The sequence below is a fragment of the Danio aesculapii genome, chromosome 15, assembly GCF_903798145.1.
Source record: "Danio aesculapii chromosome 15, fDanAes4.1, whole genome shotgun sequence".
In the NCBI taxonomy this organism is placed as follows: Eukaryota; Metazoa; Chordata; class Actinopteri; order Cypriniformes; family Danionidae; genus Danio; species Danio aesculapii.
The window spans coordinates 44,656,329-44,681,197 of record NC_079449.1 but is presented as its reverse complement, the minus strand read 5'-3'; the positions used below and the strand labels follow the sequence as shown (position 1 = coordinate 44,681,197).

At 37.3% G+C, this 24,869-nt stretch overlaps 1 protein-coding gene across 1 annotated transcript; it reads left to right on the top strand.

Annotated features, from left to right (window-relative positions):
• The first annotated feature begins 327 nt into the window (after nt 1-327).
• On the top strand, nt 328-22,602 carry LOC130241395 (guanylate cyclase soluble subunit beta-2-like). The gene is made up of 15 exons (XM_056473118.1): nt 328-366; nt 603-676; nt 780-874; nt 3,400-3,560; nt 3,709-3,808; nt 6,508-6,648; nt 7,639-7,742; nt 9,790-10,006; nt 12,415-12,735; nt 15,682-15,830; nt 17,721-17,867; nt 18,614-18,768; nt 18,929-19,137; nt 22,201-22,334; nt 22,534-22,602. Exons 1-15 carry the CDS (start codon nt 328-330, stop codon nt 22,600-22,602), a joined length of 2,115 nt encoding a protein of 704 aa, XP_056329093.1.
• Nucleotides 22,603-24,869: the final 2,267 nt, after the last annotated feature.

Genomic DNA, 24,869 nt, shown 5'->3' with positions numbered 1-24,869 from the left:
GAGAAATGGTAAGAAAATTACGATTTTTTTTTATTTAGCTTAGTAGCTAAATCTACAATAATGTTTAGCTTCAGTGAATGTTGTTGTGCGTAGCTGAATGCTAATTATCAAACGCCTTAATGCGTTTGCGTGATGTGTAAGTTAGCAACAAACTGGCTGTAAAATCAGTGTGGAACATTAGTAGATTTACACCATTTTTAAGATCATATTTATAAATACTGCTTACTTACGAAGGTTTACATTCCCCTAATGGCTGTTAAATTGTCCAGTTACACTAACTTGTCCTAATTGTGAACATTTTAATATTTATTGCTAAAAATAGATCAAATGTGTGGAAAAAAAGTGCAGCAGCTTGAGGATTTTTTTGTAAGACAAGTCAGCAGCTTCCCTTGGGACAAAAAAGGCTGCAAATTTATTTTTTAGGAAACATAAAACCGTTGATAAGCTTTACACATACACTAATGAGGCTAATTTGGCTAATTTATCTGTTCAGTTATTGCTTTTTAATGTGGAGCAGCCAACTATTAGCGTAAAAGTCATCCTTCATTCTATATTAGTGACTAAAGTTAAAATGTCTAAATGTATTTAACTCTAATGTGCAGTATGGATTCATCAACAATTGTTTGAAGTCTCTGGTGATTGACAGATTTGGAGAAGAGATGTGGGACAAACTCAGGTGAGCAAGCGTAACACTCATATATGAATGACTGGATTGTTTTAAACGGTTATTTCAATCGATGGGGTGGGGAAAATACTGATGTTGATGGGATTTTTTGCAGGGATGCAGCGAAGGTTCAGGACACCTTTATGACTTATGAAGTGTACTCGGATAATATCACCATGCAGTTAGTGACTGAGACCTGCAAAATGCTTGGTAAAGCGCTTTCACTTCAGACATAAGACTTGGTTTGATTCTCATCCTATGGGAATATTGATGTATAAACAACTTCAAAAACACACAAAAAAATGCTAATACATTTATATATGGACATCAAAATACATAACACGTCAAAAATGCTAATAAAATTTTAAAATGGCGTCAAAAAAGGTGTCAAAAATGCAAATCGAGTTGATGTCAATTGAGTACCTTGATGTAAAAATGCCATAAATAATGTTAAAAAATACCAAGCGATTTGATGTCAGTTGTCTACTTGTATAAAACGACATTTCAAGAGTTCACACTTAGCTGATGATTCATCAAAAGCTTGTTTGACATGCTGTCCCGGGAGAGAGCCCCGAGCTCAAGGGATCCTCGAGCCCGGGGCTTCCTCCCGTTTGCAGAGCGAGAGGGGAGCCTGAGCTCGGTGGATCTCAGGACTCCCCGTCTGCAGTAGCTAAGGGAACATGTGAGGAAAATAGGGGGCTAGACAAATGCTTGATTGTTATGCATGATGTATATATTTGAATGGTGGGAGAAAACCCACGCGAACGCAGGGAGAATATACAAATTCCTCACAGAAACACCTACCGACCTGGCAGGACCAGGGCTGGCAGTGTTCTTGCTGTGGGGCTCACAGTGCTAACCACTGGGCCTCCGTGCCACCCGATCTAGGAGAACGTGGAGGAAGGGGGGTTTCTTCCAAACGAAGATAAAGTGGATTGAAAACTGTGGTTATTTATAGTAGCTTATGGCTCATATGATTGGATGATACTGATTAGCTTAATATGAGACCGGCTGTGATAAATCATAAGCACGTGATCCTCTTGAAATTAGTTTATGAATAAACCTCACTTAAAAACTTGTTAAAAAAATAAATAAATTTAATATCTCGACTAACTTGATGTCAAAACGACATAAAAAAATTGGTCAAAAATTCTAATTGATTTAATGTCAATTCCAATACAGTGCTCAGCATATATAAAACTATCTTTTAAACTAATATTTTTAATAGGAAGCTATACAAATATTATATTTGTGCAAATACATTAGATTAGTCAGTACTGAAGCCAAACCTGGAGCTTATCTAGCAAAATAACTTACGATAACGGTCCAAAAACATACACCCAAACTTATATGTTATAGAAAAAATAAATACAAATTTAATATTACAAAGAGGAAAAATCAAGAGAAGCAAAAAATGTAAAAATTTAGTTGAAATTTTGTAGTTTGTAATGATTTTTGCAATATTTTGCTTGAATTTATTTATATTATCTTTCAATTTCTAAATATCTTTGGTGATTAAAATATTATTTTAATAAATATTTCTGTTTAATAAATCTGTTTTGCTTAAATGCATCAAAATACATTGTCTATTTTCACTGAGAAATGGAGAGAAATATTCTTTTTTAAATTGGGGTGAACTCAATTATGTTGAGCACTGTATGTCAAACGACATAAAAAAAAATCTATTTAATGTCACTTGAATACCTTGATGTGAAAACAACATCAAAAACATGTAAAAAAAAAATCTGAATCGATTTGATGTCAATTGACTACGTTGATATCAAAACAACATCAAAAAACACAAAAAAATCTGAATCGATTTGATGTCAGTTGACTACTTGTAAAACAACATTAAAAGCACGTAAAAAATAAACAGTTTAATGTCAAGTGACCACCTCGGTGTCAAAACGGCATCAAAAAGCACGTAAAAAATGCAAAAACTGTTGTAAAATGACTAAAAAACACGTAAAAAATATAAATCGATTAGATGTCAGTTTAATATCTTGATATCAAAAACATCAAAATACACATAATATTTGATTTGATGTCAGTTGACTGCTTATGTAAAACGACATATAAACCATGTAAAAAATATAAATAGATGTGATGGCAATTGTGTAACTTGACCTCAAAAGGACATCAAAAAAGTATGTGTGTGTGTGAGAGAATGAGTGTGTTTGGGTGTTTCCCAGTACCGGGTTGCAGCTGGAAGGGCATCCGCTGTGTAAAACATATGCTGGATAAGTTGGTGGTTCATCGCGCTGTGGCGACCCCAGATTAATTAAGCAGAAGGAAAATGAATGAATGACTAATCTGATGTAAAAAATGACATCAAATTGAGATCTTACACTGATGTAAAAAGCTCATATAAAGGTATTACGGGACAGTCCTGTAATCGATTTTTGTTGTGTTTTGACACCAGTATTTGATGTCAATTAGATGTCGTTTTGACATCAATGTAGTTTACATGCATTAGGTATACAAAATCCAGTGTTAATTTGTATTTCAAGCTTTCAGATGAATAAAACTTAATTCAGGTGAATAAAAAAACAATGAATTTAATGTCGTTTTGTTGGTGGTCACAATGGCATCAATGTGTGGATGTCAAATAGACATCAAAATCAAATCGATATCAGGTTTCCTGCTGACCAGAGGCCGCAGTAGTGTTTATTAGAAAATGTATGGGTTAGTCTTTATTACCTCAGGTAGCTTATGTTTTCTTTCTTAATCTAAAGACCTTGACCAAAGCGTGGTGCTGAGTCTATTTGGAGAATACTTCTTTGAGTTCTGCAAAACGGCTGGATATGATCGGATGCTGCGCACCCTTGGAGGAAATCTGTTTGAGTTCATGGAGAATCTGGACGCTCTGCACAGCTTCCTCTCTCTTTCCTACAAGGTAGAGTGAGCAGGACATTATTATTCTCATCAACAGCTTCTTGAGGAGAATTTGAGGTTTCATAATTGATTTGTTAATCCAGATTGTCACATTTTTGATGTAGGCCTAATTCTTTCTCACTCATTTATATTTATATTGTTTATTGTAGGAGATGAATGCGCCATCATTCCGTGTAGAAAAAAACAACGACAGCACTTTGCTGTTACACTACTATTCAGACCGACGAGGTCTTTGTCATATTGTCCCTGGTAAACAATTTTATCTATCTATCTATCTATCTATCTATCTATCTATCTATCTATCTATCTATCTATCTATCTATCTATCTATCTATCTATCTATCTATCCATCCATCCATCCATCCATCCATCCATCCATCCATCCATCCATCCATCCATCCATCCATCCATCCATCCATCCATCCATCCATCCATCCACCTATCCATCCATCCATCCATCCATCCATCCATCCATCCATCCATCCATCCATCCATCCATCCATCCATCCAAAAATTGTAAAAAATCTGTCTGTCTGTCTACTTTAAAATAATTATATGATCTATATGTTAGTTCAACTTATTTTAAAAGTTGATCAGGTTTCAACTATTTTTTAAGCAATATAAATTTTAACTTTCATAATGTTTCATAATGTTAATGTTATAATATAATGTTTTAAGTCATTTTAACTGATGACATGACATGTCTTTTTTAATTCATTCAACTTAAAACAATTAAGGCAGCAATCATTACTATAGTTTTGCATTTTAAATTAGTTTTTATTTCAGTACTATTTTAAAAAGTTTTATTAGTTTTATTTTTATTTTGTGAAAACAATTTCTATTTAGTTTTATATTTTTAGTTTCAGTTTTAGTAATTTTAGTTTAACAGAGTGAACAGAATGCGTCCAGTGTTGACCAGAGCAAAATGTAGTGTTTGTACAGCTTACATTCACTGATAATAGTAAATGTTTTATAATAAATAATAATTTTAGTGATAAAAATAAAAAAAATTGTTTGAATATACACTGAATCCAAAACCATGCAAATGCAACGAATAAAAGTAAAAATGACGAAGAATTCAGACAATCTTCTTTCTCTAAACAAGTCAAATTTTCCACCACAGAATTACTTAATTATGAAAATGATTATTTATTTTTGCGAATTACTATAGTTTCAGTTTCAGTGACTGATGTTAGTTTGGTTTAGTTTCTTGTTTATTGTGAATTAGATTTTTTACATTTTATTTCAATTAACAAAAATTATTATTTTAGTCCACGTCCACACATACCCGGGGAGTTTTCTCCACTTTCGTTTTTTAATTAAAAAAAAAATCTCTTTCCACGTGAAAATGTCAAATCATGGACATGGCCTTAATCAGGGAGCAACAAATGTATTACAGTCTACAGTGGGTACGGAAAGTACTTAAACTCCCTTAAATTTTTCACACTTTGTTATATTGCAGATATTTGCTAAAATCATTTAAGTTTTTTTCCTTATTGTCCACACAGCACCCCATATCGACAGAAAAACACAAATTGACATTCTTGCGGATTTATTAAAAATAAAAACTGAAACATCACAAGGTCCAAGTATTCAGACCCTTTGCTCAGTATTTAGTAGAAGCACCCTTTTGATCTTCGAGTCTTTTGGGGAAAGATGTAATAAGCTTTTCACTTTGGGGATCCTCTGCCATTCCTCCTTGCAGATACTCTCCAGTTCTGTCAGGTTGGATGGTAAACGTTGGTGGACAGCTATTTTTAGGTCTCTCCAGAGATGCTCAATTGGGTTTAATCAGGGCTCTGGCTGGGCCATTCAAGAACAGTCTCAAAGTTGTTGTTAAGCTAAACTTTTTGTCTAGGATATCCCTGTACCTGGCTACATTCATCTTTCCCTCGATTGCAACCAGTCGCCCTGTCCTTGCAGCTAAAAACACCCCCACAGCATGACCCCCCACCATGCTTCACTGTTGGAACTGTATTGACAGGTGATGAGCAGTGCCTGGTTTTCTCCACACATACCACTTAGAATTAAGGCCAAAAAGTTCTATCTTGGTCTCATCAGACCAGGCAATCTTATTTCTCACCATTTTAGCAAACTCCATGCGGGCTTTCATGTGTTTTGTACTGAGGAGAGGCTTCCATCAGGCCACTCTGCCATAGAGCCCTGACTAGTGGAGGGCTACAGTGATGGTTGACCTTCTACAACTTTCTCCCATCTCCTCACTGCATCTCTCGAGCTCAGCCACAGTGGTCTTTGAGTTCTTCTTTACCTTTCTCACTGAGGCTCTTCTCCCCGATAGCTCGGACGGCCAGCTCTATAAGGGTTCTGGCCATCCCAAACATCTTCCATTTTAGGATTATGGAGGCCACTATGCTCTTAGGAACCTTAAGTGCAGCAGAGATTGAGCTTGGCCAGATCTGTGCCATGCCACAATTCAATCTCTGAGCTCTTCAGGCAGTTCCCTTGACCTCATGATTCTCATTTGCTCTAACATGCATTGAGAGCTGTAAGGTCTCATATAGACAGGCGTGTGGCTTTCCTAATCAAGTGCAATTGGTATAATAACACACAGCTGGACTCAAATGAAGATGTAGAAGAATGATGATCAGAAGAAATGGACAGCACCTGAGTTAAATATATGTGTCACAGAAAAGGGTCTGAATACCATGCCATATTTCAATTTTTCTTTTTTTATAAATCAGCAAAATGTCAATATTCTATCAATATTAGGTGCTGTGTGTACATTAATGAGGAAAAATTTAACGTGATTTTAGCAAATGTCTGCGATATAACAAAGAGTGAAAAATTTAAGGGGGTCTGATTACTTCCCGTACCCACTGTAACTGTCTATTTGACCTGTCTGTTTGTCTGTCTTTGCAAGCCATTTAGATTAAAAAGTCAGGACAAATTCCCAAATTTGCTCAAATGCTTAAATTGTAATCCCGCAGGTATCATTGGATCTGTGGCCAAAGACTTTTTCAACAGCAAGATAATGATGGAAATTGTAAACCAAACAGAGGAAGTAGAGAGAGTGGGTGAAAAGGAGCATATCGTTTTCCTTATCACACAGAGTCCAGTAGACAAAGTATGCACTTATTAGTTTTATTACTATTTCTTTTGTATGTATGTATATATGTCTGTATTTCTAGTCAAAATTATCAGCCTTCCTGTGAAATTTTTATTCTTTTTCAAATATTTGAAAACAGAGCAAGGAAATTTTCACAGTATTTCCTATAATATTTTTTCTTCGGGAAAATATTTAGCTGCTTTTTGTTTTAGAATAAAAGCAGTTTTTTCTTTTTTAAACTAATTTTAAGGTTAATATTATTAGCCCCCTTAACAATTGTTTATTTTTTTCGATTGTCTACAGAACAAACCACTGTTACACAGTGACTTGCCTAATTACTCTAACTTGCCTAATTAACCTAGTTAAGCCTTTAAATGTCACTTTAAGCTGAATATTAGTATCTTGAAAAATATCTAGTCAAATATTATGTGCTGTCATCATGGCAAAGACCAAAGTAGAACAAATTTAGTAAGACAGTTAAGACAAGTAAGACTTGCTAGAATTAAAAAAAATCTCTGGATAAACAGCACTTGGAAATTATATATTAAAGTTTTTTTCAAAAAGATTTAATTTCATAGGTGGGCGAATATTTTTTTCTATCTGTATTTATGTATTTGTTTTAGCATGCAATAAAGTATATTTTATCATGACGATTCTGTGATTACAGTAATATATTATATTATATAAACTATGATTTTACTTGATCTCATACAGTTTTATATACAATAAACCTACAATTGTTTTTTTTCTTTCTTCTTCAGCAAAATAAAGCTCAAAATCATGCACAGAAAAATCACTGGAGCAAAGTCAAAAGCTTGGTACATCCAGAAAAGGGTAAAGACAAAAGCATTTGCTATAGAAAAAATATGATGAATATGAGCTACATTTGGAGCGTTATTGATAATATTTGAATATTTCTGAATTCATCATGGTAGCAAAATACATTTGAGAAAATGTCCTGATTTCTGATTGATTGTATTGGGGATTAACTGGAGTTTTCTTTCTACATCAGGTAAAAGTTTGAGGGAATTTGAGGCTGTTTACCCAGATAATCTTTGCATCGATTTGAAGACATTTTGCAATGCCTTTCCTTTCCACATTGTGTTTGATGAAGACGTAAGAGAATAAGAACATTGTTTTTTATTGTAATATTTGATTCAATAATTGATGTTTATTCACTTTATAGACACATTAAAGTCAGTTCCTTCAAACCTCATTTTGTTTGCAGGTGTTGGTAAAATTAGGCAGCAAAATTTTATTATAGTTGAAGCCAAAATTAACTTTACATTTTTTTTCAAATATTTACCAAGTGCTGTTTAACAGAGAGAAGAACATACTTTTAAACCTAATAGTTTTAATAACTAATTTCTTATAACTCATTTCTTTTGCCACGATGACAGTGATGACAGTATATTTTACCACACTGCAGTAAATGAGCAGTTATTTTGTATTTTGTGATTCATGTTTTTATTTTTCTGTGTTTATTTCTGCTTTTGAATTGCATTATGGGGCCTTAAGCTTTCTCCCAACAACTTTTAACCTTGGAAAGTTCGAAAAGTGACTTTTATGAACATGTTTTATTAGTTAAAAGCTACAAAAACCTTGTAATAAACTGCCTGTACATTTTCTGTAATTATACATACTTCTCTATATATGATTTCTCATACATTATATTATTTCAGACTACTAAAATGTCAATAAAAGTCACTTTGTTAAACCGTAGAGTTGTATTTTCAACATCAAAAGTCGACAGAGCAGAGATCAACATCCCAAAATGCAATTCACAACCGTAAATAAACCCAAAGCACTTGTGAAACACAAAATACGGAAACTGTTCATTAAAGAATATTTTACAGTGTATTTACACTTACCAGCCACTTTATTAGGTACACCTGTCCAACTGCCCGTTAACGTAAATTTCTAATCAAGCATTTAGGCATGTAGACATGGTCAAGACAATCTGCTGCAGTTCAAACCGAGCATCAGAATGGGGAAGAAAGGTGATTTAAGTCACTTTGAACGTTGCATGGTTGTTGGTGCCAGACAGGCTGGTCTGAGTATTTCAGAAACTGCTGATCTACTGGGATTTTCACGCACAACCATCTCTAGGGTTTAAAGAGAATGGTCCGAAAGAGAAAATATCCAGTGAGTGGCAATAATGTGGGCGCAAATGCCTTGTTGATGCCAGAGGTCAAAGGAAAATGGCCAGACTGGTTCCAGCTGATAGAAAGGCAACAGTAACTCAAATAACCCCTCGATACAACTGAGGTCTGCAGAAGAGCAGAACAGGAAACAGGCTCGATTTCTTGAGCTAAATGAGTCCCGAGATCGAAATGAGTCTCAATTTCTGCTGCCACATTCGGATGGTCGGGTCAGAATTTGGCGCCAACAACATGAAAGCATGGATCCATCCTGCCTTGTATCAACGGTTCAGACTGGTGGTGGTGATGTATGGTGTGGGGGATATTTTCTTGGCACACTTTGGGCTTATTAGTACCAATTGAGTATCGTGTCAATGCAACAGCCTACCTGAGTATTGTTGCTGACCATGTCCATCCCTTTATGACCACAGTGTCTCCATCTTCTGATGGCTACTTCCAGCAGGATAACGCACCATGTCATAAACCGTGAATCATCTCAGACTGGTTTCTTGAACATGACAATGAGTTCACTGTACTCAAATGGCCTCCACAGTCACCAGAGCTCAATCCAATAGAGCACCTTTGGGATGTGATGAAATCACAAATCTGCCGATAAATCTGCAGCAACTGCGGGATGCTATTATGTCAATATGGAGCAAAATCTCTGAGGAATATTTCCAGTACCTTGTTGAATCTATGCCACAAAGGATTAAGGCAGTTCTGAAGGCAAAAGGGGGTCCAACCCGGTACTAGTAAGGTGTACCTAATAAATTGGCCGGTGAGTATTCATCAAAGTCTGTTTACATTTCTAGAATACAAATAATTTGCTCACTGAAAACACTGGGAAATTTTCTTTGTACTTTTGTCAATTAAACAAGAGAATCAGCAAATCACTTTAAATGTTCTTGATTTTATTGCACTTAACAAAATGTACCAACTGTTCTGAAATTCGGGTTGTGTTTTGCTTATTTGACCCTGTTATGCCATTGCTCTTTTCTTTTTATACTGGATGCATCATTCAGCTGCAGGTTAGACAGACAGGGGTAAGTATTCAGAGAATTGTGCCAGGACTGCAGACCAGGTGCTACCAGCTGGATCAGTATTTCACCATCCAGCATCCGCAGGTGGCTTTCAAGACTTGCAGCATCCGCAAATACATTAACAGCCATTTTGTTTTGCGGACACGTGGAGATATAATGCCTATGGCTTGGAAAGAGAGGCCCATGCTAGAACTGAGAGGTGAGAATTATAGAGAAAGTGTGTGATGACTTTAAAGGAGACCTATCATGCTCCTTAATACAAGATGTAAAATAAGTCTATGATGTTCCTAGAGTGTGTGTGTGTGAAGTTTCAGCACAAAATACCACACAAACAATGTCTTATAACGCTTTGAAGCTATCTTTTAGGCTTTGATCCAAATTGTGCTGTTTTGGTGACTATCGCTTTAAATTCAAATGAGCGTGTGCTATTTTCAAAACAGGGAGGAGCTACAAATGTATAGTAGTCTATGGTGTTCATTTGTGCATCCTAAAACTCCACATTTTTAATCCTCTTAGTCGCTGACATTATCTTAAGCAGGTAAAAACTAATGGCAGACGGCTGCTTCACACTCAGGGCTGTTTATACTAATGAGGGAGTGATGGTCACTAGTGGGCGGGGCATTCCCCCTCTGATGACAAGCACAAAACCAGAATGTCAATCAAAGTATTTATCAAGTGTGATTATAAATAATAGAATGAATATTTTTTTACTATTAGAGGATGACTATATTCACACACTGTTGCCACACAACTGTGCCTAAAATTATAAAAGTCATTTATTTAGCATAATAGCTCCCCTTTAATGCATGTATGTGTATTTTTATTGTTCTGTTTAAAATATATTCACTGAAATGATTGTAGTGTGGAGAACGTGATACTTTACGAATCTTAAATCGCCAAAACACCTACAACAGTTATTTTAACTTGTTTCCTAAGGCTACTCAAGCGCTGTATAGTAATTTATTAATATCTCCTATGTCTGACACAACTGTGAACACATTAAACTAAAGGAATGGTGCACTTAAAAATAGGCTCATTTTACAAGTCCTCTAGAGTTGAGTTTTACCATTATTGAATCCATTTAGCCTGATCATTTAGTTTGACCAGAGCACTTTTAGCTTAGCACAGATCATTGAATCGCATTAGACCGTTAGCATCTTGCTCAAATATGATCACAGAGTTTCGATAATATTAACACTTCCGTAGTTATAGTGTACTAAGACTGCTTCCTCTGTCTTTTGGATTTTTTATTATAGCGAGATGCTAATGGTCTAATATGATTCAATAATTTATGCTGAGCTAACGGTGCTCTTGCTAGTCTTGGAAATCAGTGGAAAGGATTAAAAAATGGTGTTTAACTCTAAGGAACTTCTAAAATTTCTTTAAAAAAGTGGAGCGTTGTGTAGAAATAGGGTGAAATACCATACCACATGTGTCCTGTTGGGGGAGCTCCATGAAGAGATCTGAGAACCACTGTTTTAGAAAAATACTGTAGATGCCTTTTAGGCTAAATTTGAACACATGCATGATTATTCTACATCTTAGACTTGTATAACAAACTTTGAAAAAGTCTTTTCCCCTGTTTTCATGGGGTGTCTTTTCATTTCGATGCTGATGACACCCAGATTTACTTGCCTATTAATAGAAATGACCCTCTCGCTCTTAGTACCTTACTAAGGTGCTTAGAAGAGATTAAAATCTGGCTATCCCACAATTTTTTAACATTAAGTGATGATAAGACAGAGGTGATTGTTTTCAGCCCTACTGATAACTTTCAGGCCACATGACTAGATCTGGGCTGCATGTCTGCCTTCAGATCCCCCCGTGTGTGAAACCTGGGTGTCATTTTTATGAGTCATTGAAACTAGATGAACATATCAATTTGGTTATTGGCTCCAGTTTTTATCAACTCCACTTGCTGTCATTTCTTAAATCCCACCACACTAGAGATAGCTGTCCATGCTTTTAATACTTCGCTGTCAGACTACTGCAATGCACTTTGTTGTGGCATCTCAAAATCACAAATTTCTCATCTTCAATTGGTCCAAAATGCCACTGCGAGATTTATTCATAATAGCAGGAAACATGACCACATTACCCCTCTTCTAAGGGGCCTCCATTGGCTGCCCATCCAAATTTACAATTGTTTTTATTGGTATATAGATCCCTTCATAATCTAGCTCCAAATGATCTCGCAGAGCTGTTTCATGTTTACACCCCCTTAAGATCTCTTGGGTCGAGTGAACCAAATCTTCTTTTAGTTCCCCAGTCCAGACTGAAATGTAGAGGGGACAGAGCTTACTCCGTGGCGGGTCTGTGGTTATGGAACACTTTGCCCCTTGAGATTAGAATAGCTCCATCCCTATCTATTTATAAATCACTCCTAAAAACTTACCTGTTCAGCTTGGCCTTTTAATATTATTATAATAATCTTTTCTACTGCTTCATTTGAAAATGTATTCAGTCGTTTCTCTTGTTTTTTGTTCTTAATAATCTGTCTTTATATTTTACTCTGTCTTACAGCACTGATCAGTCTTGTGGCTGTTTTTAAGTGTCCTTTATAAATAAATGAACTTGAACTTTTTCACTCGTAATCATTTTCTCCAGGACAAATGATTTGGATGCCTCCACTGCATTGCATGCTGTACCTCGCTTCGCCATTGCTCCGCAGCCTGCAGGAGCTGGAGGATCACCGCATGTATCTGTCTGACATTGCTCCACATGACGCTACACGAGACCTGATCCTGCTGAACCAACAGCGGCTGGCAGAGATGGAGCTCTCCAACCAACTGGAGTTCAAGAAAGAAGAGCTGCATCGTCTCTCGAAACACCTCGAGGAGGAAAAGCTGAAGACGGAGAATTTACTGTACGCCATGCTGCCCAAACACGTGGCCAACCAGCTGAAAGAGGGCAAGAGAGTGGAGGCAGGTGAATCACACTGGGTGGTGGTGGATAGCAGTGTTGGGGAAAGTTACTTTTGAAAGTAATGCATTACGATATTGAGTTACTTCCCATAAAAGTAACTAGTTGCATTACTTAGTTACTTTTTATGATAAGTAATGGGTTACTTTTGAGTTACTTTGGCGTTACTTTTTCTTACCTGGCTGAGGTTTGTTGTCTTTTAGAACTTGCAGGGTTTTTTCTTCTGCTTTTTTTAAACAGAGGAGCGCTCCAATTAATAGTGCACAGCATAACCTTCATTTACCTTTAAAAAACGCATAAAAGAGAACAATTAATGTAGGATAATGTTATCTTTTGAGAACTTCCTGATCCCAGAGCTACAATTGCCATATATACAGATTAATGAAAGTTGAAAGCAGTGTGTTTGCTACACTGTAAAAAATGGCCGTGATTTCAACGGTAAAAAACTGTAAAAATGCTTCAGTAAAAATCCGTAACCTGGTTAACAGTGTGTTTCCTTAATATATACGGCGAATAACTGTAAATTGACTTTCCCAGAATTCCCTGCATGGCACATCACTTTTAATGCTTGTTGTTGACATTACTACAGATCTTTTTTAGTTGTTTCCCCATCAGTTATGTACATTAGAGATTTATGTTACATCTAATAATGTTTATTTCATGACTTTAATGTCATGAGTGTTACCATACTGGTGTTTAGTAGCTGTGTGAATCCCACTGAGCACCTTCTATACACTGATACACTTTTCTGCTTGTAGTTGTTTGTGATGAGCATTGGTTCATTATGAAACTTCCTCATCACCACCTGCATATGGTTGTGTTTACGTGTCTATCCGTGCAACAAAAGATGTGTAGATGTTGGTATTTCAAAATACAGACATCTTACATCTATAAATTAATAAAATACAGTAGTTCACTGTAAAAATTAGAAAATACTTTTACGCTTAGTACCGTATTTTTAACGGTGAAATACTGACAACCACAGTTGCCATTTTTTTTTACCGTAAATTTTACAGATTTATATTTTACAGTGTATTTTTGTACTTTTTGTCTTATTAGTGAAGTAAAATCACGGTGCATTGAGACAATCCCTCACCCAAGGTGTCTTTCATGGATTCAAAATATTTCCATCACAGAAATGTAAGGCTCTGCCATTTTGGTTTCTGTCTGTTCCTACGAGAAGCAAATTCTCTCGTTGAGTGCTTGATTCTAATTCATTTAACAAAAACACCCTTGCATTACATGTTTTTTTAAAGTAACTTCTTTATTATTACTTAATTTTTAAAGAAATGCATTCTTTTTACTTAGAAAAGTGTTATTATTATGTAACTTACATTACTTGTCGTGCGTTACTACCAAAACTGGTGGTTAGGCGAGAAGGGAAAGTGAAGTAACCACATTTAACCCAGCGTTTCTCAATCCTGGTCCTCGCACACCACCGCTCTGCACATTTCATTTGTTTCTTTTTTCGTAAGATGTTTGTTTAAATTCAAAAATCAAGAAAATATCTGAATTAAATAAATTTTGGGTGAAATAAAAATTATTTAAAACAATTATTGGTCACTTTTTTATTATACAATTCACAAAATCAACAAATCAGTTACTAAGACTTTTAGCTCAAAACACTAGCTGTGTATTATTAGTTAGTAAGGTATTAGTTGGGTTTAGGTTTGGGTATTGGGTAGGACTAGGGATATAATATAAGATCATTCTTTATAAGTGCTAATAAACAGTTCATATCTATACATGTGTGTATACGCTGTTCCTCCCTCTGGTAAAAAATGATCCACCTTCAAACATTTAAAGTAAAGCAGTTAAATTTATTTTAAATCCTCTAATCTATTTTGCATGAAGAAATAACCTCATCTTCATCACAAACTCTGTGAATGTGCAGGATTTTCTTAATCAGTGTGCAGTATTTCATCAATGAATGTTTATTCAGAGTATATTTGTTTATTTAAAATGTATATTTTAATGTAGGTATATATATATATATATAATTATTTTTTAGGGGTTTTTCACGTTTAGTTTGGATAGGAAAGTGGAGATTACAGACAGGAAATTATTGGGAGCAGAGAGAGGGGAAGGGTCAGCAAAGGACCTTGAGCTGGCAATTGAACTCGGGTCGCTGTGAGCATCATGGTGCTATATGTCGGCGCATAACCACTAGGCTATTGGCACCAACTATATAGGTATATTTTTAATGCTAGGTTAAATCATTCTTTATAAGTGCTAATAAACAGTTCATATCTTAATAATGCAGCCTGTAGTAAATGGTGTGAACTGTTAGCTAAACTAAATTGCTACCAAAATATCTTCTGATCCATGCTCTCATCAGTTTTCAAAGCACTTGATCACTACATAAGTAAGTGCTACAGAGCCTGTTGAAACAATGATATGGAGATTTAATAATCAGTTTAATAATCAGATGATTTAATCTGGAGTTTGTATGGGTTTATTCTGTATGGACATGTGCTATTATTTTAGTTCGCAAATATTATAACCTAAATGTCACTTTGAATTAAAAACATGCAGAACAAAACTCCACAGGATGACACGCAGATGAAGAATGTTTCTTGCTATTTTGTAAAGCTACCATTGCAGAGTGCAGTATATTTAATGAGAGATTTGAAAATCCCAAGCCTATCGAACATTCAAATAAATCACATGTACAGAAGTGCTGTTTTATAGTTTGTACTTTTTACTATAGCCACATACTCTACATCGAAAGTCTTTAAATATGTTATATTTGCTTTTATTTTCTATTGCATAACTTCTATTTCTCCATAATTTAGATTCTTATTGTTATTATTCTTTGTTGTTATTATTGTAGGGTCACGATTGGTTGTGTAAGCATTTCACTGCATATCACACTGTGTATGACCCTGTATGTGACAAATAAAATATGAATGTGAATTTTCACGTTTTGACTCTACTAATATTTTGTTTCAGGTGAGTTTAAAGAGTGCACCATCCTCTTCAGTGATGTGGTGTCCTTTACCAACATCTGCTCCGAGTGTGAACCCATCCAGATTGTTTCCATGCTCAATTCTATGTACCTGAGGTTCGACCGACTTACTACTGTACACAATGTTTACAAGGTGAGCTTTAGTCTTGATTTTCTGAACACTTCTGTTGTACTAGAATTCTGTACACTATTTAATGCAAAGATGGCCAGTAAAATACCACATACATTCTTTACAGTTGCACTGCATTGTGGGTCATTTTAAACCTTATTCAGTAATACTGCATATTAGGAATTTGCGGTATTCTACTGTAATCAAAGTAAACGAGGACTGCTACTAAGACAAAATGAGATGGTACATGAAATAGTAGACGCTTGTTTGATGTCTATTTATTAAATTCAATAATAAATACTAAAAACAAAGGTTTTGTATCGCCAGTGTAAAATGTAAATAAATTACAGTAAAATTACTATAAAAATTGTCATACTGTAAAATTAATATGCGTTAAAAGACATTTTACTATTAAAAATAAGTTGTAAGTGAGTGTAAGTGAGGTTATTTGTGGCGAAGGGGAGGAGCTCTGGATTATAAGAGGAGGGGTGATGACAGAGGAGGATGAGAGAGGTCCAGGCCTAGACTCGTTTACGTTGTGATTGCTTTTAGTTCGACTACAGTCTCCGTGAGGACCTGTCGTCTGTTTGTTTGTTTTTCCTCTTTAATAAATTATTTAAATTTCATCGGTTCTCTATCTCCCTTATCTCAAAGGCCAGGAGGCTGTTTAAAATCATTACACTATTTTACCGTAAAATAAAATTGCGGTAGGGCCATGCTGCTGTAAAACACGTTTACAGGTCAGTTACTGTAAACTTGCAAGTAACTTGCTGAAAAAACAGTGCTGCCAGTAAGTCACCGTAAAAATACAATAAAATGTCTATACATGTCGGCGCAATCGCCTAGTGGTTATCGCGTCGACATATGGTGCAGTGGCACATTGGGGCGTCCCGAGTTCGAATCACGGCTCGAGGACATTTCACTACCCCCCAACCCCCCCTCTCTCTCTCTCTCCAACTTCGCTTCCTGTCGAAATACTGTCCTATCTAATAAAGGCAAAAAATAAATCTTAAAAAAAAAGTCTATACATGTGTGTATATGCTGTTCCACCTTCTGGTAAAACATGATCCACCTTCAAACCTTTAAAGTAAAGCAGCTAAATTTATTTTCAATCGTCTAATCTATTTTGCATGAAGAAATAACCTCATCTTCATCACAAACTCTGTGAATGTGCAGGTTTTTCTTAATCAGTGTGCAGTATTTCATCAATGAATGTTTATTCAGAGTATTTGTTTATTTAAAATGTATATTTTAATGTAGGTATATATATATAAATAATTATTTTTTAGGGGTTTTTCACGTTTAGTTTGGATAGGAAAGTGGAGATTACAGACAGGAAATTATTGGGAGCAGAGAGAGGGGAAGGGTCAGCAAAGGACCTTGAGCTGGCAATTGAACTCGGGTCGCTGTGAGCATCATGGTGCTATATGTCGGCGCACGTAACCACTAGGATATTGGCGCCGTCTATATAGGAATATTTTTATTGCTAGGTATATTTAATAGGTATATTTTATTTCTAAAAGTAGCTGCATAAGTGTAAAGTGTATTTAGCAAAATTAGCATTCGTAAAAATTAAAGCAGCAGATTCTTATTTTGTGTGTGTGTTTGGGAATGTGTGTCAGTGTGTTTTGTGGTGTAAAGATCATTTTATAGCTGGTGAAAAAATTGACCCGAAGGACAACTGTTGTATGAAAATAGAAAATACTCATTTATTTTTTAATGTTGGGGTCATTTTTGAAAAACTGACCAAACTTCAAGATAAAGAAAAACATTGTTTAGTTTTTGGGGAGTTTTTGCTGTTAAAATGGTGCCTGGTCAGCAGGAGGGTTAAATGTTAGACTAATCTGGATCATTTAACTTTGCAATGATTGTTCATTACAGATGTTGTTTATTTGAGACGATTGGTTCTTGCAGGTTGAAACCATTGGCGATGCTTACATGGTTGTCGGTGGACTTCCGATCCCGATGTCGAGTCACACTGAGCGTGTGGCTAACTTCGCCTTGGGCATGATCATAGCTGCAAAAGAGGTCACCAACCCTGTGACTGCTGGCCCTATTCAGGTGCTTGGGGGTTTTATTTGATTATACCTTAGCTCTGAATTATTCCTTTAGGTCTGAGAGACTTTTATTTAATTCTCGGGCCAGAATTACTAACAGCTTGCGTCTTTTTGACATTAAAGGTGACTAACTATGTGACTGCTTACCTCCATGTGGACGGCTTTCTCACTGTTACTAGTTTGTCCAGTTGGCTCACCATGTACGTCGGTGGACTTTAGACATAGAGATGAGTTGACCACGATGATGGGGTTCGAGTTCGGCGAAGAACATTTCCAGAAAGCAGGGAAAACAAAAGCCAAAAAATTAAATTAGCAAATAAATAACAGGGTGAGAATGTGGCAAAGTCTGAAAATGTGGTAAAAATCAGACGAGCTTTTATTTTGCTGGATTTCTTTTTAGAACTGTCAATTGGGTTTAGAGAAGTGGGTGGGCGCTGGTCAGTCGGTGCTTTTGAAAACACTATCGGTTGGGTTTTGGAAAGGAGGAGGGTGTGTCAGTCGATCGGTCATTCTGTCAGTCAGTCAATCGACAGCGGCCTCTGGTGGATTTACTGGAGAAGAGCAGGTGTGAATGGTACTCGTGAAAAAGTGTACACAACGACCTCTGGTGGATTCGCGAAAACATAAACGGCAAAATAATAAAAATAAAATAACATCTCCTGGGATGTATTTGCCACTCTCCAGAAATGTATATATTGGTTCGTTTTCAGAATGAGCATGTGTTGAGTAAAGTAATGTTTTGTATCCTAGATCCGGGTGGGCTTGCACAGCGGGCCAGTGTTGGCAGGGGTGGTTGGAGAAAAGATGCCTCGTTACTGTTTGTTTGGAGACACAGTTAACACAGCATCCCGAATGGAGAGTCACGGCCTGCCAAACAAAATCCACCTCAGCTCCAGTGTTTATCAGTGAGAAGGAAGAAAATACGTTGTCTGTCTTACTTACGGTGTTACAGTTACTTCAAATATCTGTCTGGCACAATGCAGATATAATATATACATAATAATCAATGTAAATTACTTGTGACAAGAGACTTAAACCTGAAAATCGCTCTGGCTCTGTCAACAGATCTCTTAAGTTTAAAGGCTACCAGATCACGGAGCGGGGAGAGATAGCCATTAAAGGTAAAGGAAGAATGCAGACCTACTTCCTCCAGAGGAATCTAAAAGTCTCAGAGAGTGAGATCATGGGGTTTTCCATGCACAAGAGCAGGATTTGCTCTCATTCTCCTGCAGACTGTGCTTCACAGCATCCTCACTGTACGCCAGCAGTAAAAGGTAATTTGTTTCAAGTTGAAAGCAATGACACATGGATTGATTTCCCACTAAATACTCCTAGTATAGTTCTTCCTCTAAACCACGGGTCTAGAGGCTCCGCGTCCCTTGGGCCCGCAACTGACGTCAAAAATATAACGTGATTCGGCCCGCCAAAACATATATTTTTGAACCACTATCATTGTTGTGCAGTCCCATCTAACCACTTGTGGTTTTGACCCGCCACCTAGTTGACATTTAAAGTACTGCATTCAGATTAGTTTTACTTTCATTTTCTTTCAGTGTACACACATGCGTTTTAATTCTGTGGCTGATTTAAACGTTAAAATAAGTGCTCTATTTTTACTAAAGCTCATTTATTCATTTTCTTTTCGGCTTAGTCCCTTTATTTATCCGGGATTACCACAGCGGAATGAACTGCCAACATATCCAGCATATGTTTTACGCAGCGGATGCCCTTCCAGCTGCAACCCATCTCTGGGAAACACTTATACACTATGAACAATGTAGCCTAACCAATTCACCTGTCTTTGGACTGGGAGAACATGCAAACTCCACACAGAAACGCCAACTGACCCAGCCGAGGCTCGAACCCATGACCTTCTTGCTGTGAGGCGACAGCACTACCTACTGCGCCACCTACTAAAGCTCTATTATTGTAAATATTCAAGGGTCGTTTGATTATAATCAGTTTTTTATCGCCTGTTTTTTGTTGTACAAACACTTCTTCATGGTTTACACCTTATGCTGGTGGTGTTACAAATATGATCATTTTGTTAATATTCGATTCAAATGGTCTCATTTAATAGATTTTCCTCATATGCTCATTAAGATTTGCATAAAAACTTTGTACATTAGTAAAATTGTACAGCTGGTTGAATTGAAGTTGTTAAAGTAAATGTAAATATGTACATACTTTCCCTCTTTGTTGTAGTTTTACAAAAAAAGAAAGATATTGAGAAGAACTATTGCCAGTAAAGTCACTTAAGTTATCCAAACTGCTTTCTGCTGTTCTTATGCTATTGGGACAATACAATTGGTTGGGACAGAATAATAATTATTATGCCTATTATTTGCAGATTTTTATTTTTTAAAGATTTATTTTTGGCCTTTATTAACTGGATAGGACAGTATTTCAGACAGGAAGTGGGAGAGAGAGAGGGGGTAGGGACAGGAAATGTCCTCGAGCCAGTAGACTTTAGCTCTGAAATATTCCTTTAGGTCTGAGAGACTTTTTAAATTCTCGGGCCAGATTTACTAACACCTTGCGTTAGTCTTTTTGACACTAAATGTCCTTTTTTACAAGATTTAAAATAAGTCTCTGATGTTCCTAGAGTGTGTGTGTGAAGTTTCAGCTCAAAATACCACACAGATCATGTTTAATAACTCTTTGACAGTGACTCTTAGGCTTTGATCCTAATTGTGGTGTTTTGGTGACTGTCCCTTTAAGTTCAAATGAGCTACAAATGCCTGTGTGTCAGCATAGTGGCAGATTCAAAACAGGACTAATGTTATCTGTGTGAAAATCTGAAAAGTAATCTGTCTCAGATTATGATAGTTTGTGGACACTACAGTGTATGTTCTCCACATTTATAGTCTACCTATGTCGAGTTCAAACTGCTGGATTGTCAAAGTAGTGGCATTGCAGATGTTTTCACACTGTATGATAGGATTTGAACTCAGGACACCCTAAGTGCTACTGCACCATATGTCAGCGTGCTAACCACTGGGCTATTGCGCCGACTTATTTTTAGTATTTTAATAGTAATTTAAACTACTCCTTCAAGAGACAAAAAGCTAGAGTTTTGACTGCATATAGTCTGTGGAAGTATGACTGAGTGTGTGCCACACACACAACAACCACAGATATATTTCAGCAGCTGATGTGTGACACGATAAATGTGCTGATTTGACTGACTTGTGACAGGTAATGCTTGAAATATAAAAACATCATGTCTGTTGTCCTATTATGTCAGGTTTCCACTGTTTTCTTGTGCTTGAATGTTAAAACAGCCCTCCTATCAATTGTCAGTCACTGAAATGGCCCCCCGCAAATTTGAGTTTGAGACCCATGCTCTAAACAGATTTTTGGAAGTTTTAAAAGGTCTATTCCAGACATTGAAATCAGGGAATTTTGTATTTGTTTCAATCCAAGTCATGAACAGTGATGGGAATAATGCTGCTACTGTATAAATGATAGTCGTTGCTAAAGGCGATACGTTTTTCAGTAACGATTACTCAAATTAATTACTGTTTCCCTGTTACAACGCCATTACCATTACTGACAATAATATGCACGTTACTATAACAGAACACTGAAGCGGTTTTCATGCGAGCAGTGTCCCTCTCAGCCACAGGACCTCTTTTTCTCTGGGTGTGTGTGTCCGTGCGTGCGTTCGGGGCTGGGGCGGGACACATAACCAACTAGTGATGATGATTGGTGTGTCTGTGAACATGCTGTAACTCAGGACGTGATGATTGGCTTAGATAGAATACATTTCCATCATTTGCCAATCAGAGGCAGAGTAGGGCGGGCGTTCTCACACAGGCACATGCACAGTCAGTCGCACACACCAACAACCTGGAGTCAGAACGATGGCAAATCCAACAAGTTCAAAGGTAGCATTTGCAAACAGGTCAGGTCGTATATAGTAATTATGTACAATTGAGTGCACATAAAACATTAATTATGTTGCTGTTCTTGATGTTATTGTCTTGTTTTCTGCCTCTCAATCTCTGTCTTTCTTAAAGCTACACAGAGACTCCAGAACGAAGATAATCCTCCATTATTACCAATGAAATATGGAGATAGTCCAACAGAAAACAGATCTCACATGCAATTTACTGAACCTCAGCAAAGCAACGTAACAGGTATCAACATTCAGTACAGATGTTAAAAATAAAATTCTGTAAAGTGTAATGCAAAAGATTTACAGGTGTAAGGTAAATATATTTAATATACATTTATATATTCCCATTTAAGTAAACAGAAATATGAATAAAAATAAAATTTAAGAAGATTTTTTATAGTAACACTGATTTTGCTTATACCATGTTCACTAACAGGTAAACCACAGGATTATGAGAGTCTTTACAGTGATACAAGCTCTTTGGACGAACCTTCAGACAAAGGAACAAAGGAGATAACGTCCAGCAAGACTGAGAATAAGAACTCCTCGACTGATAATCCCAACAGACGTGTTCACACTAGGTTCTGTTTGTTATTCTGATCTGTTTCTGGAGCCTAGTTGTATCAGATATGTTGCGGTAAATGTATTGTGTTTAATATAATGGCATGAGTTGGTTATATGTTAAATGCCAATCTTTGGCAAGCTAATGGTCATGCGCTCAAATATTGCTCACAGTCTGTAAGGTAAATATTTCAAATTTTACCTCTAGGTGAAAAGGAAACCAAAACCTAAAGGAAATGAACTGTCAACTCCTGAGAAGAACTTAAAGTCGGCATGAAACTGATTGAAACATTTTCTGAAATGAGAAATAAATGCAGGGCAGTGCATAATTCTGTCCTTTGGAAAATGGTTGGATTTTTAGAAGATGGGCATTGCTAACAAAATAGAGGGAGATTTGAATGGCAGTTTACTCTCAGATGTGGAGGATTACTGTAAGTTTACAGACAAAATCTAAGCATATTCTTTTGAATACCATGAAGAATGGCAGAAACAAGGCATTACATTACTGATAGACCCACTCCAATTAATTGAAATTACTGATAGACCTGCCCCAAATGACTGATAGCCCCACTCTAAAGCACTGATAGACCCGCACAAAATGACTGATTGTAACACTCTGAAAGACATGTCCTAACTTACGGATAGCCCCACCCTAAATGGCTGAAAGTCACACCCTAAATGTTAGATAGTCATGCCCTAAATTAATGATAGCCCTAAATAACTGATAGCCCCACACCAAATGACTGAAAGTCATGCCATTAAAGACTGATAGCCCCACCCTAAATGACTGATAGTCATGCCCTAAATTAATGATAGCCCCGCCCCAAATGACCTATAGCCACATCCTAAAGCACCGGTGTCAATTCCAGTTCCTGTAGGGCCGCAGCTCTGCACTGTTTAGATCCAACTCTAATTAAACACACCTGATCAAACTAATTGAGTCCTTCAGGCTTGTTTGAAACCTACAGTTAAGTGTGTTGGAACAGGGTTGGAACTAAACTGTGCAGAGCTGCGGCACTCCAGCTACTGGAATTGACACCTGTGCTCTAAAGCAGTGTTTCCCAACCCTGTTCCTGAAGGAACACCAACAGTCCACATTTTCAACCTCTCCCTAATCAAACACACCTGAATCAACTCAGCAGAACATTAGAAGAGACTCCACAACCTGACACGAATGGGTCAGATAAGGGAGACATACAAAATATGTACTGTTGGTGTGCCTCCAGGAACAGGGTTGGGAAACACTGCTCTAAAGGATAAAGAGCCCCACTCCAAACAACTATTAGTTACGCCCTAAAGGGCTGATAGACCCTCACTAAGGGCCTACTCACACTATGCTATCCGAACCATGCCCAGGCCCGTTTCCCAGACCATTTGAGAAGTGCGAGTGCTCTGATTCGGGCCCAGGCACGGTTCACTTGGCCAGCCCTGGTCCAGTTGGAAGAGGTGTGCCAGAGCCCGGTCCACTTGAGCTTTGGCGCGGTACAGTTGTGTGTGAGTGCAAAACGTGGCAAAGCCCAAAACTGAAAGCGAGACGTGACTTTTAAGGGACTGTTTCATATGCGTTTATTAATCATTCTTACTGTTCAATGAATGCAAACTGTCGTAGTTTATTAAAGACGCAAACTTCTCACTGCACGAAAGCTCCGCACCTTCAGCAAACCTCCTAATACCTGCTGCACGAGGACTTTATGATTGCTTATGAGCGTCAAAAGTGGCTGATCTGTTCGGCAAAATATTTGACTGTGTGTCGCTGCATATCAAATGACTTAAACGACGATAGAACTGAAGAAGTCTCCACTGTGCTGAGCGAGAGCTGTTCTGACCAGTGCATCATCGATGACGTAAGCGTGCCCAGGCCCGAATGTAATGTGAGTACGGGCCATCGGGGGAGACGGGAGGGGGGACAAGCGTGCTTTGGCCCGGTTCAAGGAAACTGTACATAGTGTGAGTACGCCCTAAAACAATATAACTAAAGAAATATCCACTGTGCTGAGCGAGAGCGCTTCTCATCTATTAAACTGAACAGCGCATCATCAATGACGTCAGCAATGCAATGTGAGTGTTGGCCGTCGGGGGAGACAAACGTGCTTCGGCCCGGTTCAAGGCTCTAAATGACAGATAGCCCCGCCCCAAATTACTGATTGCATAAAGGACTGATAGCCCCACCCCAATTAGCTCATATTGCCTGATACTCCTGCTGAAAAATCCAGCTTAAACCAGCCTGGGCTGGTTGGCTGGTTTTAGCTGGTTGACCAGCCTGGTTTTAGAGGGGTTTTGGCCACTTCCAGGCTGGTTTCCAGCCATTTCCAGCCTGGTCTTAGCTGGTCAGGCTGGAAAATTACCAGCTAAATCCAGCTAAAATCAGCTTGACCAGCCTGGTTTAAGCTGGACATAGCTGGTTTTGGCTGGGCTCCCAGCCTGGCTAGGTGGTCAAGCTGGTTTAAGCTGGTAATTTTCCACCCTGACCAGCTAAGACCAGCCTGGAAATGGCCAAAACCCCTCTAAAACCAGGCTGGTCGACCAGCTAATACCAGCCTAGGC